Source organism: Diplotaxodon limnothrissa, linkage group LG2 (assembly GCF_057381915.1).
Source record: "Diplotaxodon limnothrissa isolate DT_005_m linkage group LG2, D_limnothrissa_male_GT1.1, whole genome shotgun sequence".
Taxonomy (NCBI): domain Eukaryota; kingdom Metazoa; phylum Chordata; class Actinopteri; order Cichliformes; family Cichlidae; genus Diplotaxodon; species Diplotaxodon limnothrissa.
The window spans coordinates 25233879-25252221 of record NC_140597.1 but is presented as its reverse complement, the minus strand read 5'-3'; the positions used below and the strand labels follow the sequence as shown (position 1 = coordinate 25252221).

Below are 18343 nucleotides of genomic sequence, written 5' to 3'. Positions count from 1 at the left end.
TTAATTAAACTACTACACTACCGCGTAGCAATTAGTGAGCGCTGGCATTATGCTTGCAAGAATGAACCGGTTCATGTAGGGTAACTGTTAAAGGACACTTAGATGAAGTATTGGTTAGGAAAAAAAGTTTTCTGTCTACAGATTTGTTAACGTTTCCTGCCTGCCTTGCTGCTCTGTATACTTATTACTTTCCTGTTGTGATAATTACTACTGCTAAGGTACACTATGCCGCTTGAATGCAAACATGTGTCATTTTTGGCCACTTAGAAATACTGACGGTGTCGTTTATTCTCTACTGGGGTATAGCGACTGAGAACTCTGGGGTGACTACAGGGAGTGCAGAATTATTAGGCAAGTTGTATTTTTGAGGAATAATTTTATTATTGAACAACAACCATGTTCTCAATGAACCCAAAAAACTCATTAATATCAAAGCTGAATGTTTTTGGAAGTAGTTTTTAGTTTGTTTTTAGTTTTAGCTATTTTAGGGGGATATCTGTGTGTGCAGGTGACTATTACTGTGCATAATTATTAGGCAACTTAACAAAAAACAAATATATACCCATTTCAATTATTTATTTTTACCAGTGAAACCAATATAACATCTCCACATTCACAAATATACATTTCTGACATTCAAAAACAAAACAAAAACAAATCAGCGACCAATATAGCCACCTTTCTTTGCAAGGACACTCAAAAGCCTGCCATCCATGGATTCTGTCAGTGTTTTGATCTGTTCACCATCAACATTGCGTGCAGCAGCAACCACAGCCTCCCAGACACTGTTCAGAGAGGTGTACTGTTTTCCTTCCTTGTAAATCTCACATTTGATGATGGACCACAGGTTCTCAATGGGGTTCAGATCAGGTGAACAAGGAGGCCATGTCATTAGTTTTTCTTCTTTTATACCCTTTCTTGCCAGCCACGCTGTGGAGTACTTGGACGCGTGTGATGGAGCATTGTCCTGCATGAAAATCATGTTTTTCTTGAAGGATGCAGACTTCTTCCTGTACCACTGCTTGAAGAAGGTGTCTTCCAGAAACTGGCAGTAGGACTGGGAGTTGAGCTTGACTCCATCCTCAACCCGAAAAGGCCCCACAAGCTCATCTTTGATGATACCAGCCCAAACCAGTACTCCACCTCCACCTTGCTGGCGTCTGAGTCGGACTGGAGCTCTCTGCCTTTACCAATCCAGCCACGGGCCCATCCATCTGGCCCATCAAGACTCACTCTCATTTCATCAGTCCATAGAACCTTAGAAAAAGCAGTCTTGAGATATTTCTTGGCCCAGTCTTGACGTTTCAGCTTGTGTGTCTTGTTCAGTGGTGGTCGTCTTTCAGCCTTTCTTACCTTGGCCAGGTCTCTGAGTATTGCACACCTTGTGCTTTTGGGCACTCCAGTGATGTTGCAGCTCTGAAATATGGCCAAACTGGTGGCAAGTGGCATCTTGGCAGCTGCACGCTTGACTTTTCTCAGTTCATGGGCAGTTATTTTGCGCCTTGGTTTTTCCACACGCTTCTTGCGACCCTGTTGACTATTTTGAATGAAACGCTTGATTGTTCGATGATCACGCTTCAGAAGCTTTGCAATTTTGAGACTGCTGCATCCCTCTGCAAGATATCTCACTATTTTTGACTTTTCTGAGCCTGTCAAGTCCTTCTTTTGACCCATTTTGCCAAAGGAAAGGACGTTGCCTAATAATTATGCACACCTGATATAGGGTGTTGATGTCATTAGACCACACCCCTTCTCATTACAGAGATGCACATCACCTAATATGCTTAATTGGTAGTAGGCTTTCGAGCCTATACAGCTTGGAGTAAGACGACATGCATGAAGAGGATGATGTGGACAAAATACTCATTTGCCTAATAATTCTGCACTCCCTGTAGATCCCAAAATACTAAATGCTGGTTGGACGGTATGTTTCTGTGTTTTGTGGACAATGTGGAAAACATCAAAGTTCAGAGGTGTATTGAAACGTTGATAGTGTACTTTGCTAGGAAACAAAACAGAATGCTAGGAAAATGGATTTTTTATATTCATAGATTGTGCGTGTGTATTTGTTTTGTTTTGTTTTTTTGACAGGCTGCTAGTAACAAAGATACAATATAAAATTGTTGTCTGTTATGTGCAGACATAACACTAACTCATACCTTAAGTCAGGTGCTGTTTCTATGCTTGAATCATTCACAGGTCAGTGTTAAGTGGCTTACCAAACAAAAAATACATTAATATCTCCTTTTAACCAATATGCAGTTGTTGTTTTTTTAAACTCTACAATAAGTGAAATGACTGTATTGCCTCACTGGTACAAACAGTGTTTGTTTGATTTTTGTTTTTTTGTTTTTTTCTTTATTCAGCCAAACAGAGTCTTGTAGATTTATTTGGATTTACCTTCACAGACCTATCATTTGGTTGAAACACTGCATGTTATAAGCTGCAGATTTACTTGTTACTTTGCTCAGCAGTAAGTTTAGCTCCCTTTACCCGAGGTACAGTACATAATCATTTGGAGTATTCATGCGCCACACGCTGTGCCTCAGAAAAATAAGTGACATGGGGGAAATAGCAAGCATCTTGCTGAAACTTACAACAATACAATAGTGTGAGTGGGTATGGCATTGGCAGTGATCCATTAAACCAAATGTACCGGTACTTCCCTTGATAAAACTCATTATGTGTGTGTGTGTGTGTGCGTGAGGGAGCGAAAGTGTGCAATGCACAGTGTATGTGTGTAAGTGTGACTGTTTGTGAGTAGACAGCTTTGTGGGATAGAGGGCCTATCATTAAAAAATCATTTGTGCTTGTTAGCAGTTTGACAGGCAAAGTATAGGCAGCAGGACTCTGCATTATGCTGGTTGACTTTCCTCCACCCCACCGTGTAATTCTGTAAAGGATGTAAATCAGGCAGAACTTGTGGGTTTCATTGCCTGCAATTATGCTGCTTTTTTTCAGATTGAATAGTTTACAGTCCGGGCCACCCTCGGACATGCCATTTTCAGCATTCAAGGGAGTGCGAGTTCAGAACAAGTTCTGATTTGCCCTGAAGTGCCGAACTAGTGAACTGATTTGCTCCTCAGTGGAGGCTGCATCAAAATCAGGAAGCAAATGCCACTGTTCACGGTAGGTTCTCCAACAATCTCCTGACATGCGTAAAATTACTGTTAATAACAGTAAAAGCCTTATTTTCTTTGGCACAGCTAAGAAATGCAGAAATTTGTTGCTAATAGCAGCCAAAATGTGTCATTTCTTAATATTTTCCATTTTCATTTGCATCCAATTCTGAATTCATCTGCGCTGCACTTTAGTATGCCTGAAGAAATGAACTTCTCTTTTGTGTTTTCTTTTATCTGAATTTTGAAGCAATAAAAAATACATCTATATTGCTTCTTAATAAATGCTTTAGTGATGACATTTTTCAACAGATCCAAGAGAAAGGAAAAGGACAGGAGAGTCAGGGAAGCAGCAGAAATGACCAAGTAGAGAATAAACGCAGCTTGCAGTTAAGGGTCATGCTTCCCAGATCAAAAAATTCCCAAAATTCAATTTATCTTTATTATCTTATAACCTGTCTCCACTGAGTGCATAATTAATCTGTGCAATTAGACAAGACATAAGAGCATGCAAACAGATGCAGAGGAATTTAGTAGGGATTTAAGGATCCTGAAGCAGACCAACACGAACCTCACCTCTTCTGTTTTCCATATAGCTACAGGACCCTATCCTCCCACAGACTCTACCTGCTGCTACCTGACCTTATTGAGCTCTCATTATATTACTAATAGAGGCACAATAGTAACCTGAAGGAAGATTGTAAAACTGAAACACTTCAGTGCATAAACACCGACACAATGGGAGGATTATGTGACAGAGAAACTCTAGCATGGAAACTACTAGTAACAGGTATGCAAACGGAGCTTTAAAATGTGCAGTTTCACTGAGTGAGATTTTCCCTTAAGAACGCCTTTCAAAAGATTAAAATAAACGTTTCTGTTGCTGTAAATAGTTTGTGTGAATATAGGTTGTAAATAGTAGCAGAGAAAAGTGTGCACGTAATGGTATGCTAATTAGCCATGCACTGGTGTTGCTTATGCTAATTAGCCAAGTGAAGCCAGTTCAGGCCTTGTTGAAATATGCTAGCTCTGTCAGAGCTGTAAGACTTAAGTTTTATTGCCTGAAGATTCTTTAAAAAAAAAATCATAATATTATTATTTTTTAAATATCCTAATGAAGTGAAAATACTTTTGATTTAACTTTTTTTTTTAATATCAATATAGTCCAGAGACAGTTCCTTAAAGTTTGAGTGAGAAAGCTGGTGATTGAATTAACATTGTGTCAAAGCAATGAAAAATGATCCACAGTTTCATTTGCACAGGCTGCCGCTGTGCTACACTGTGTGTGAAGATGGGGGTGGGGGGTGCGCTTCCTTTTAAGCTGATAAGGGAAAAAATAGGGAGTGAAACAGAGAGTGAGGCAAGCTGATGACGAAAAAGGGGATCATAAGATGCGGTAGTGAAGACTGATGAAATCCTTGGTCATGGTAAACACTCTTTGCAGGGAGAGAGATGAAAAGAGGAAAAGATGGAGGTAGAGCAGACAGAGCAGTGAACAAAACGGCAATAAAGTGGATTTAATGAAAGCACCTCAGCAGAGAGACAAAGAGCAGGGGGAAGGTGGTTGGCCTTAATGGGAATGCATGTTAAGAAAAGGGTCAAAGTTCAAGGTCTCTTTTTCTGTCTGAAGTAAGGATGGACGATATGAGACTATTTTCACAATACTATTATGCTTATATGGTTATTTTTTAAAAACCTACATCGGTGGTGGAAAATGAATAAACAGCTTTGCAAATCACTGTTTCCATGGTGATGAGGTGAAGTCATGTGTAAAATGAAGTGAGTATTGCATGGTTGTTTACGTCAAAAATGGGATTGCTAATGATCAGTATCTGTCTGCTGATTTTGATAAATATCTGAATGACTTCTGTGTTTTAAAAATGCCTTTCTAGCTATAAATATAACTTTTCGGTAGATTTTCAGTATGATGCCCAAGCCAGTTCGTGGCAAAATATCACGGAGTGGAGATGAGGGTTGTGGATATTCTGTGTAGCACACCTGATTTTTAATCACGGATTAGTCTTTCTGATCATTAGATATTAGAAGCCAGGACTAAGATACAGATGCTGAGATAAAGTTTGCGACTAGAGAACTAGTTCAGTTCATTTTTATTCAGTGCATTACAATAAAAAACTTGAGCCACCCCTTTTTTCTTTAAATTTTGCTTCCAAGGAGCCAGACTTTCTTGTACTTTTTTAAAGGTGCTCTAAACTAATTGTTCTCCAGCCTTTCTAAAAGAAATTATAGGTTTTCTATGGACATTTGCTGATTTTTCACACATTTTCAGTGTCCTTGTACCAATTTTCAGGGGATTGGTTTTTCTGTTAAGTCACTTAACGCTGACATAACACTGATCTTTTTATGCTTGAATGATTAAAACATAAAAAAGCACGTAACTCAAGGTAGGAACAACTGTTGCGTCTACATGTGAAAGACAAGCTAGCAAAGAACCAGCTTTAAATCCTCTTAGCTAGCAGACGCCAAAGGACATCATTTGTTCCCAGTTCTTGTTGAATCTACAGAAAATGTCAACAACAGGCTGCCAGACTTTCGAATGTCCCTCGAGAAGCCTTGAAAACTGTTCATGAAGGCTACTTAAAGAAGTGACAAAAAGGCTTGCCTAAGAGAGTTAAGGCTGTGTTGAAGACAGGTGGTCATACCAAATACTGACTTTAAAGCATTCTGTTTTACTTTATATACTGTATAGCCCTGCATGTTTGCATATGTCTCAATTTTCAAATTTCCTAGTAAAATATACAGACTTTCGCAAAGTACTATATATTTGCAAGTATTATTGGTACCGTGGCGCACTTGAAGACTGATAAACTTGGGCCTTTAGTGAACAGAAGCTCTCTGGAACATCAGTAAAATCATGGTGGGATAGCTTTTGGCTCTTTGGATCCTGAAACTTGTTAGCACACAGACAATTAACAGACACAGATGTGAGCAGCCCAAGTTTGCTGCCAAAATGGCACAAGCCTTAAAACACACATTAATGCGCATAAGGGCGGGCATGACAGCGACGGTGTCGTATGGACGGACAGGGACTGATTTGATTAGAATTCAGTGCCACATTTTGCCCCCACATCTGTCATAATATCATATAACAAACATGCAATTGGTTTTCTGTTTGAGGAATAACTGAGATAGATTTTCACGTCTGCTTCAACCCCTCGCCCCAATCCATCTTTCTTTGAATACATAGTGCATCGGGCGGTGTCTCCAGCTGATGGTGATAAGGAGAGATTGGATTTTACATGTGTAATCACTGGTTATGAGATGTTAATTGTACAGAGCGGTGTCCTGTGGGATGTAACATTAGATACGTGCATGCACGCACACAATGCATACAAATGCACTCAAGCATACACTTAAGTGTTGTGTACCTGTGTCCACGCAGTGTTTGTGTAGACTAGCTGTGTTTGTAGCCCAATTATTGTCATTTTAGGCGGATGGGATAATCTGCATAAAAACTCATCCTGACTGTGATTGTGGAGTAGACTTTTCTAGCAAGCAGAACAGTTCTGGATAATTTGCTGACTGATGTTAAAGAACCCATGTGCTCTACTCTCTCAGGCCTCCTGGAGTTTTCTCCTGTCCTCCTGCGATACTTCATCTCAGGTATGAGTTCATCGACTTTAGTTAGATCCTGTAGTGTAAATTGCCAACAAATTGTCAAAGTCCCTTGGCTCACGGATTGTAAAGAAGGTTCCTTTTGTCTCCCTTTTATGAGAAGTGGGAGGAAAAGACAATGAAGCGAGGAAAACGAGGAATGGTAATACTCGCTGATGTCTTGTGGTGCTTGGGTGCCTTTGCACTGTAGCTTGTTGGAAGCTTGGCAAGCTGTAGCGCATTAGCCGAATCCACCTGTGGAGCTTTATACTTGCCTCTGCTCTCTAGCCTAGTCCATCTGTTTGCCTGAGTAGAAGTATAGAGCCTTTCACCACTTCCCTGGCTGCGTTTCCCTCCGCATTACTTTCAGCAGAACTCTCGAGTTCCGCCGAGCCTGTGAAGAGGAGCCGTGAAGATCCAGCAGACGATTCTCATCTGTTTAATTCCTCTTTCTGTGATTGCGTCCGTACGCCTGATGAGTCACAGTTAACCCAGTCACACAGCTGTGCGATTCCCAGCGCGCTGATTCATATAGTGTGCCGCCACAATGCCAACCTCTCTCTCTGCTCGCCTCTTCCTTTACCCTCCCTCACAAACTGCTAATGAAGTGAATCACAACTGTTTTTCCCCCGATCCCTTTACCCCAACAGCTGATGGTGAGCGATTGCATCCACAATACTCTTTTAATTAGTATAGAGAATAAATTGGTTGAGCATGCCTTTTTCCTTAATTGCTTTTTCCTCAGCTTGGATTTAATTGGGCCGCAGCTCTGTTTATTGATCGCCTTTGATGTGCTTTAATTTGGATAATTTTATATATTTATTTTGGACGTGACGAGTCGGTTTGTCTTGAGGGGAAGAGTGTTAGGCGGTGGGGCTGGTGCTGCAGCAGACTGCGGTACATTCGGCAAGCCTGGGGTCCAGCGTGCAATGGCAACTAGGTGGGGAGATGATCAAACCCAGAAGGCAACGAAGCAGCCCCTCTAAAGTCTGAGAGGCCTCAAGTGAGCAACTCTTTGATCTCACATCAACACCTCATGAATGCCAATGTGGATCAGTAAAGCAAGGCAGCCGGGCCTTCTCAGCCAGCCTTAACAGGCTTGCAGGCCAGTACATATTTCTTCCAGCAGCTAGTTTTTATTTTGTGCCTGATTCATGCTGCGTCATCTCTCCCCCTCCTGCCTGCCACAACAAAGCGCAATTTTCCTCCTCCGCCTCCGTGGTTTCATAATTAGTGTGCTTCTCTGCGTGTGATGGTGGGTTTGTTTTCCAGACGTGCGTGAGCATTTGCTTGTGCGAGCATTCGTTTGTGCTAGTGCGATCAGTTTTGCTGCATTTACGCACATTATTCTCAGCAATCCCCTTAAACCCATCTTTCTCCTTCGCAGGGGGCAACTTCACCCTGGCTGAGCTCGGAGTGTGCGAGCCGTCTCCCCCTCCGCACCCCGCCGCTGTTCCCTACTGTCCCGACCTCGGCCTACTCCAGCGGGGTTACTCCCTTAGCGCTGGCTCTGACGCCGACTCAGACCCCGAGGGGCCGCTGTCTCCAGAGCGGGCCATCCAGCTGTGGGCCGGACGAGGAGGGGTAAAGTCCCGCCGAAGCTCAGGAGTGTCCAGTCGCGAGAACTCAGCCCTCACCCTCACTGACTCTGAGAATGATAACAAGTCCGATGATGAGTCAGGTAGGACAAAGGACTCTCAGAAGATCGAGATGTGTTTCATTTATTAAAGTTGAGGCCCATAATCTGAGAAAAAAGAGTATGAATTCGATGAGAATGTGTGAACATAGTGAGGCTGATGCTCTGGGCTGATGTTATATGAAATGGGATCATGAAAGGGAATGTATGCATAAATCTTACACAATATTGTGAAAACCTCTCTCCGACAGACAGCCATTGCTTGAATTGCGAGAGAGTTGGATTTATTGATTAAGTCTGTTTGTGATCTGAAGAACAGTAGTTGGACACCCCCCCAGAGGGCCTCTTTATTTTCATCAATAGCACTTAGCCAAAACCCTCAACTCCACCCTTTTAAGCCACTTATCTGCTGATATCTCACCACTGGTCTGTCAGTCTTCAAAACAAGAAGATAAAAAAAACAACTTCTGAGCTTTTTTGGGGGGAGCGCCGATTGCATTTTAGCTTTTGTGAGAGGAGCTAATCTCGCTTCTCCAATTTCATCTAAATCGCCCCGTGACTGCGAGAGTGCGTTTCTCCCAGGGGAAATCTCATTCCTCCGGCAACTTTGTTTATTGCCAACTTCCCATTTCCTTGTTAATCCTGACGCAGTCGTAAACCCGCGCACGGGCCTCACCGAGGTGTCAATGGAGGTTAATGAAAAGTGGATGGAAGGAAGAGCAACAGTCTAATTAATTGAATTCTCGGCAGCCGCACATATCAGCTGTGGATCAACCTCTGTTGGACTGTGAGCCTCAGAATCCGAAACAACTTCTGTCGACTGATCAAACTACTCAACACCTATTAAACACGTCAAGAAACACCTTCCCTGAGATGCGCTTCTCTTCCAACCACCCGATAATTGCTTTGTGGTTAATTACCAAGCTAATCTTGCAGCCACAGATATCAGCTGCAGACGCCGCTCTCACTCTCTCTGTTTCAGGGCCAGAGGAACAGCATTGAGCACTCTGTCGCCTGTTTTTCAGGACCTTGCAGAATTAGCTTCTTAATCCACCTCTGTATTGTGATAATCACTTGCCTGCAGTATGATGTCACAGAGTGTCGATTGTTCAGGCGATCAAAACATGTCGCTTGTCAGTGTCGCAACATAAACGTTGTCAAAAAAGTAGTATTCAAGTCTATTTATACGCTCCTGGGGGGGTCAGACATTCATACTTTTGATTATGCAGTACACGTCTCAAATCAAAGTAATTTTAATTTAATTCCACTTCAAAAGTTTGCCTTCTATAGAAGCATTAGGGAAACCACCATCTCACACCTTTAGGCCCGTCTCGTGGTTTCACAGACTGTAGATTTAGATCAGGCGTCTGCACTGGTGTCTCTGCCAGCATGAAGAGATCAGAGGCAACGCAGCAGCCTGATAAAAAGACGAGTGTATGTGTGTCTGATCAAGTCAATCCATTAGTTATTTAGTCTCTCTGAGTGAGGAAATCTCACCCTCTGCTCCTGCTTCTGCTTCCAAACAAAACACCAGATACAGCATACATCGAGCGCGTGTTGATCTTGTGTCGATTTTGCACACGTGCATATATGTTTCTGAGTTTGACATGTGTCCTATATCGCTTGTCTATCGGCGTGAGAGTGTATAAGTCTGAACCGTGTGAGTGGAAGTGTGAAACAGGAGCAGCGGGAGTGTCAAAACAGCAGGAGGAGGATCTGAGGGTCTAATAATAGAGATTGACAGAAGCAGACAGAGAAACAACATCATAAACACATGCTAACAAATCAAAAAGACGGTGACGTGCCAAAACACCAAGCAGCATGCTGCACCGCTCTCATCTCGCCGTGTCTCTAACAATCTTCAGAAGTCTCACCTCCACTTGCTTCTCCTCCTCCTCCTCCTCCTCTTCATCTCACTCCTCTCCCATCTTTCTTCTCCAGCTTTCAAGCTTCCTCTTGTGTCTTTCTGTTCGCTCGCACGGCGCCTCTCACCAGCTCTCGTTACGCTCCTGTCAGTATAGCTTGGCAGTGTGACTGACAGGTTTCAGTTTGAGGGTCTAAGGTTCCCCTTCAGGGTACATGTGGATGAATGTCTGCGTGTGCCCTATTGCAGATTTCACTACCAAAATAGAAAACCCACAGAAACCGTGACAGATATTACAAACCTCCAGGTTATTACAATTTGTGTTTGTGTGTTTTATTTTTTTATTCATTTTTTATTTTTTGTTGTCAGCAGGGCAACTGACTGAAGAGTCAGTGAAGTATATATTTACAGATTTCTTTTACTTCACATCTGTGATCTTTGTTTTTCCATTCTATGTCGTTATAACAGCGAACAAACAAAATACACATGTTTCCCTAACTGTGTAGTTGGACACCCGTATATCTGAGTGCCTAACTACATGTACTATTTTTGTATCTTTGTTCCTGGAGGAGGTGAAAAGCCTGGAAAACAATCAAAACAAAAGCTGAGTCAATAACAAATTAAAAAGTGTTATCTTTTTTTATAGCAATCACGATGCCTGGTGCCTTTGTTAGTCTCAACACAATCAGCACTTCAAACTGTACATACACCTAAGGAGATGTTACATTAGAGAATCTTGAATACAGTTTTTTTTCCCGTTTTTTTACATTTACAGCCACTGCATAGGTAAACAAAGTGCACAACAAGTGTCACTATGTGTGATCTGAAGTGTTTGCAAAGTGAACTATATTTATGATTTGGGATAAAAACTGCATTCGAAAAAAGATTTACCCCATCTGTGCTTTTAAAATGGCTGTCAGTGTCTCACGTTGGGAAATATACTTTAGTTTACACTCACCAGCCACTGTGTTAATGATCAACTGCTCATTAACACAAATATCTTATCAGCCAATCACATGGCAGCAGCTCATTGCATTTAGGCATGTGGACCTGGTCAACATCAACTGCTGAAGTTCAAATCAGGCATCAGAATGGAGGGGTGGGGGGTGGAGCAGAGCAGCAGGTGTGGTGTTAGAGGAAGGCTTACCAACACAGCTGATTTCCATTGTATAATTGTGCGTTCCCTGTTTGAATAGGATGCTGGGACCTGACAGCAGAGCTGTGTGTACTGCACTAGAGAGAGGCGGCTGCAAAACTGCCTAACTGGAGTCACTGGAGACATTATAAATAAACATTCAACTGCCTGTAAAGCTGTGTGTCGCGGGTGCCTTCGTCACAAGTGACTTTGAGCTGATTGCTTTGAGCTGAAAAGAAGGCCACAGTAATCTTGAGCAGCAGAGAACATGACACGAGGTTCCTCTTCTGTCAACTAAGAACAGGACACTGATATTTTGAAAATGCTTACCAAAACTGGACATTAGAAGTTGCCTGTTCTGCTGCAACATTCAGACAGTACTGTCAGGATGGATCCACCCTGCCTTGTATTGATGGTTCAGACTGCAGGTGGTCTAATGGTGTGAGGGACATTTTATTGGCACACGTTGGGCTTCTTAGTACCAACTGAGCATCAATTACTTGCTGGAACCTGCATGAGTACTGCTGACCATGTCCACCTCTGTATCACCACAGCGTAGCTATCTTTTGATGACTGCTTCCAGCTGAATAACCCTCAAGTTCGAGTTTAATAGTTTGTATAATAGTGAATATATAATATGTAGAATAGTGTATTCAAATAAATAGTAATTTATGTGACAAAGAATTAATGCAGTTCTGAGGGAAAAGGAGGGTTAGACAAGGTGCACTTAATAAGGTGGCTTGTTAATGCATATCTGCTGGTGTGACTGTTTTACAGGCCCTGTCACCATTCCACACCCATACATGGAAAGCAAAAGCAGCAAGAACATAGTAGCTGTCATCACAAAAGGCATCGATGAGATTAACACAAATAGACAGAGCTGATATGGGGATGGGTGTCAAGGGTCTGCAGAAACTGTAGGTTAAAGAAATCTAAATATATTTCCCTTTAAGTATCTATGTATATCCAAAAAATGGGAAATGAACAATACAAAATAGCTACGAGCTCCTCCTACTGACATTTTACATGTTGTTCTGTGAGCTTCATCCACTGATGAGGATGAATTGACCGTTAAGTGAATAAGTTACCGCTTAAGGAGCAGTTTGAGTGTATTCATTTCCCCTGCAGAGCTCTGGTATCTGTCACACCAGCTTCCTGAATCTAACTCTCAGTTCATAAGAGAGGATTTTTCATTTTCTGGTTTGTTTTTCGCTTGTTTTCATTCACTGGTAAATTCCTTTTACAGAGAAGTATGCAAAGCCCGTTAAATTAGTTTCATAAACGCAACTCAGGGATTTCAAAGTTTCCCTACATCCAGTTTTATTGTCGACTATTGAATAAAGACACTTCCCGTTTATTGCCCCTTCCAGACACTATTAAAATAAAGAGACTAGAACGTTGACTTGGCAGAGCCAATGCAAGTTTCTTTAGCGGGAGACAAACAAATATGGGCATAGTGAGCAGCATTTGGAGATTTCATTTTGGCAAAGTGGAGGAAGAGATTTACTGTCACACTGTGCACTGCCTCGTAAAACGTCCGTCTGGAAACACAGGCAGGAGAACAGGAGTGCTTGTAAATTCCCACAGCAGTGCCTGATGGTCACATCCAAACTGCATTGATCAGAAGGGAGAATGATTAAAACATGCATTAAATGAAATAAGATCAGGCTCTGACATTGATTTAAACCTGAAGCCCAGGCCAGACTTTATGGCCACAATCCATAGTCCAGCGCTCCTCATATACTTCTGTGTGTGTTTGTGTGTGTGGTCCATATGCCTCTGTGTTTTCCTCTCATTATACAGCAGCCATTTAAAGAAAACATACAGAATCAAATTCAACTTCAGCATTGTTTCCCATTAATAAATCTTGCCTTTACCCCGCCTGCCAACTTTATATACACAGACTAGCCGCTCAGTTGAGGACCGGCCCAAATCACACATGCATGCTGATTAGCTGTTTTCAGACAAACTCCCTCTCCTCCTCCTTCCTTCTCTGGCTCAATCTCTCCATCTGGTTGACTGGATAATAAATCATGAGGTTGTATTGTGACGTATGTGACAGGATGTATTAATCTCATAATTAGAGAATGAAAAGGTGGCGCTAAATTTAGTCTGGCCTTTTCTGACTAACCCTGCCCCCGATCTGGGCTTGCTCAAATGCCTTAATTCCCCTCCTCGCAGAGCCTTTCTTCACTCTGTTTTTATTAAGGAGCTTTGCTGTGATGCTTTTATTATGCTAAAGTGTTAATTCTCTTTTTTGAAAAGACCAGAAACAAAACTTTCCAAATGTCTCTAAAAACATCTGCAGTTGAGAACTTTTTTTTCCCCTTTTGTTCTTTTCTTTTTTTCATTTCCTTGGTAGCTGGAGCTTTAACTATCTTTATAAAAGCAGAGTTGGGCAAAGTGATTCCTCTGATTAACTAATCAAATCTGCTAGCACAGGTGGCAGAGTGCCTGCACCAGCGCTGTCCTCTTTTTTTTAATATTCCCCCACAATGTGAACCGTAAATCAAACTGCATTCAAATCGGCTGACAGGGATTTTTCTAAAAAATTTTTACCTTAGACAGTCACGGCGCTCAAGTGATTGTCTTGTAATCAAGGATATTATGATAATGTTTAATTATGATCATTTTTGTTTTGAATAAAAAGTGCTTTATACTATGCAACGCAGATTATAATTATATGCCACAGAGTGACTGTAAGACCTTTTTCTTGCTTTCAGGTGTTAGCAGTTAGATTTACACTGCAGCCACTCTCAACACGAGTAACTCAGTTCGTGCCTCGCCTGTCTATCAAATTCGAGCAACACTTATAGAGTTGGGCTGGTGGGGTCCCCCAAGACCACTGCTGTCCCCTCAGGGTCTCTGTGAGTGTGTGCGAGTAAGAAACTGAGAGTGAGAGCACGCGTGTTTGTGTGTTGGGAGGGTTGGGGGCATTAGCCTCTGATTGAGTTTTCAGAGAGCAACGTGGGGTGCGAAAGGCTCGACAATGGTCTAACAGAATTAGTAGCTTGTGATGAATGGTGTGTGAGAGCAGCACTGACAGTTCGCTTTCAGAAATATACACCACTGAGAGCGTGCGCATGCTATGTGTATGTGTGCGTACACCTCCATACTTCACCCAGCGGTTCAAGGACTTTTTGTCCATGTACTAAGCGCCGTGCATGCCGGAATGAGAAAAGTGGTAATAGACACACACACACGCGCATGCAGCATCCATCTGCATGCGTATGTCCTCTGGTTAAGCCAAGGGTTTGAAATATGCCCCGCAGTCAGGATCAATAATGATTGGTCTATTCAACATGGTGCTCATACGTGCTCACACACTCGCACAAAATTAAACGATGAATAAAAAATTTTCCCTGTCCTTGTCGAGCATTTCTGACTGTATGGTATTGCTGGACCTGGAGCTGATAATACACATGCACAAAGACGGGCAGGCAGGTCCACACCACAGACACACACACAGATGCATAAGAGCAGTGTTTAATAAAAGCCCCGGGATATCGATTTCAGTAGATGGATGCTAACTCACATTAAGGGAAGGGAACCGGGAGTGATAGAAAGGCAGAGAAGAAGAGGAAAACCTAAACGATGAATAAATGGAAAGAGGATGATGAGGGAGGGATTTTCCTATACAGCTGACAAAGAGGGCAGTCAAATATGCGTTATTGTGCCAACTTGCTGGTGTAAGCAGGCAGTGAGGGTCCACTCATAGTAACAATATTATTATCAGTTTTTAAAAAGAAGTTACACACATTGTAAAATATCGTTTGTGTTGGACTTGTAACTTGCTGACGACTGTGCTGCCATCCTAATAGGGAATTTAGTGAGCCGTAATGGGCTCTCATGCCATCGTCAGAACCTGCCTAGAGAAAGAGGGGGGAAAGGAGTGTAACGGTGAGAAGCAGCGCTGAGAGCAAGCTGAGAATTCTCTAGTCAATTATGAGTGATCATATTTTCCTCCGCGTGGTGCTGAAACTACTTTTGTAGTTTAATGGTCAGCGCTTTGCCTCCTAATGAAGGCTGGAAGTATCAGGCTGAGAACAAGAATGAGTATAAAAAAAGGCAGATGATCGGAGGTTAGAAGACTGAAATTCGCTTTGTTTTTGTTTTCGTTTCTCTGATTGTCTTGAGCACTTTCAGTTTTGTTTTTGGTTTGTTTCTCATGCTTTCTCTCTTGATTTTTCACAATCTTTTTTTTGTTTGTTTCTTTTCTCTCGCCTTTTCTTTCTTCCATTACTTCTGCTCCAGCTTACCTGGATGATGAGGATGATGACGATCCATTCGGAGACTATGTGATCAGTAAGTCACAACTGACTGTAGCCTCCTTGTGATTATTGAACCCATTTTAGATCCCCTTGTATGTGATGTGCTACGATATTTAACTGGTAGTAATATGCATTGTTCAAACAAATTACAGGAACACTCTGAAAACACATCGGGTCAATGGGAAAAGAAATATCATGCTGAATATCTACACTGATATAGACCCGATGATGTGTTAGGAACAGAACGCTGTGACATTGTTTGATGGAAATGGAAATTATTAGACTACAGAGGGCAAAATTCAAAGGCACTGCAAAAATCAAAGTAAAAAAACCCCCGATATAGTCCATTTTACCAAAGTTTCGTTACAGCAACTCAAAATAGTACTTAATAGTTTGACCACGTGCTTGTATGCATGAGACATTAGATGGTGTCCTGTAGGATCCCCTCCCAGATCTGGAGCAGGGGAGCAGGGCATCACTGAGCTGCTGGATGGTCTGAGGATGCAATGCGCCGGATGGACTAAAACATAATGTCTCTGAGGTACTGGATTATTGGAACGTATTGGATTCTGGTCTGGCAAGCATGGGAGCCAGGCAGTGGTATCAATTCCTTCATCCTCCACTGCCTATACACTCTCGTCACATGAGGCTGGGCATTGTTGTGGACCAAGAGAAACCCAGGACCCACTGTATCAGTATAGGGTCCGACAATGGGTCCAAGGATTTCATCCTGATACCCATTTGCAGTCATGTTGAACAATGTTACAGGCAACATAGAGTTTTCCACGGCATCTCCAGACCCTTTCATGTCTGTCACATGTGCTCAGGATAACATTTTCTTTCTGTGAAAAGCACAGGGCACGAGTAGTGCACCTGCCAATTCTAGTATTCTATGGCAAATGCTAATTGGCTCAATCGTGCCAGGCAGTTAGCACAAGGTCCACGAGAGGAAGGGTGTTGGTTCCTCAGACTACCCTTATTAAGTCTATTTCTGTTTGTTTTTTAATCAGACATTCACAGCCGTGTCCTGCTGCAGGTTTGCAGCTTTCAAAGTGCTCACCCTGTTCCTCATTCAAAAAAACAGCAGATACCGGTCCCGCTGATATGTTAAGGACCTTCTACAACCAAGTCAAGCTCTCCTAGACTAACTGCACGTCTCCTGGAATCTCCTCCGTGCTCTAGACATGGTGCTGGGCGACACAGCAAGCATATTGATGTGCCATCCTGCAGGAGTTTACACCAAAGCATCTGAAACTGATTAACAACCCCCTCTGCTATTTAAATGACCAGATCAATATCCCAGAAGTTAAATTTATTTGATGCTATTCTCTGATTAAAAAGTGTTCCTTTAATTTTTTTGAGAAGTGTATATTAGTTGCTGTGTATAGGCACTGCAACCTATGTAATCCTATTTTCTAACTTGGCTACCGCTGGAAATTATTATAGCATTATTTTCCTATCCACGCTTTAAATCAAGACTTGACATTTTCATCAGTCCATCATTAGACAGTGTCAGGATGTTGGGTAGAAAGGGAACAGTAAAATAATTGGTTTCCGTACATTACTCTTGTGTTTCATCTGATACAAGACGAAGCCACTGTTCTTCTTCACATGCCTCATCTACATTTACGAGCGCCTCTCATTATGATCTTCTGTTCATTAGCACACGTCCAACTGGTTAATCTCTTTGCACTTGATCAGAGAAAATTTCCCAGAGGGTCCATTTTTTTTCTCCTCCTCCACTATTGAAAAGTCAGCCATATTTACTCCTGTTTCAGAGATTGTTTGTCTCTGTGAGCGTGGGTTAGTGTTAATGCTCGCGTTATTGGGCCGCAGAGTTTTCATCTGTTTTTATTAGTAAGAAGTGGTAGAAAGGAGTAAGAGCAGAGTGCGTATTAGAAAAGGAAAATAAACATTTTTTTATGTTAGAGGTTGAAGGTTATTTTTTATTTAATACCATTATGGTTCGTTTAGCAGGATTTTTCTCAAGTTCGCAACCTTGAAGGCAATACAAAGGTATTCATTCACGTGGCAGCAAAGACGTGAGGAGATGTTGGAGCGCAGATTATCTAAATCGGATCATGTAAAGGTTTATCTTCTTGACATATTCTGACCCACACTTTTACAATAAACAAATAACGGAGGGCTGTGACACTGACACTTTCAGGTTAAAATTGTTGCTTCATAAATTCACAGAGTTTGCTTTTCTGGCTCAGTTTAAATCCTTATGGAAGCAAAGTTTTTACCTTTGATATTTGCTGATGATAATTTCCCTCAATGCCTTATTTTATTACTTTCTGTCCGTGGAAGCAAGTCAGAAATATACTATTTGCTTTGCGCAGTGTTCTGTGGTGAGTAAATAGCATGACTTCTCTGGAAATTAAAATCTTAAAAAACTGTATATTGCATTTGCCTTATAGCGCACAAGAAATACAATAGGTGGGAACGGCTTTATTGTATTCGCATGCATTTACTTTGAGAGTGGGTAGCAATAAAAAAAGAAACTATATCAATTTAGGTAAATGGAAAAAAAAAGATGAGAAAGTTCCCATCTAAATCGCCGGCTCCTCCCTGATACTAATATAGAACATACAGTACGGTCATCAGCCAAATCCTGACAACTGCACAAATCAAAAAACTCTCATTCTCCGACCACCAGTTCTGCAATTATTAAAGCCGTATTTCATTTCGGTGTATTTCAACTCT

At 41.8% G+C, this 18343-nt stretch overlaps 1 protein-coding gene across 5 annotated transcripts in view; it reads left to right on the top strand.

The window, feature by feature from the left end:
• Nucleotides 1-18343, top strand: part of tenm2a (teneurin transmembrane protein 2a) — a 159446-nt gene that overhangs the window by 13938 nt on the left and 127165 nt on the right. For 2 of the 5 annotated variants that reach the window (XM_085368923.1, XM_085368917.1), the window contains exon 2: nucleotides 8119-8412. In XM_085368923.1, the coding sequence (XP_085225049.1) occupies nucleotides 8119-8412 (294 nt within the window). Of the gene's footprint in view, nucleotides 1-6695; nucleotides 6741-6855; nucleotides 6895-8118; nucleotides 8413-15620; nucleotides 15672-18343 lie in introns of all 5 variants that reach the window. The other 3 variants (XM_085368889.1, XM_085368898.1, XM_085368907.1) reach the window with 3 other exon arrangements.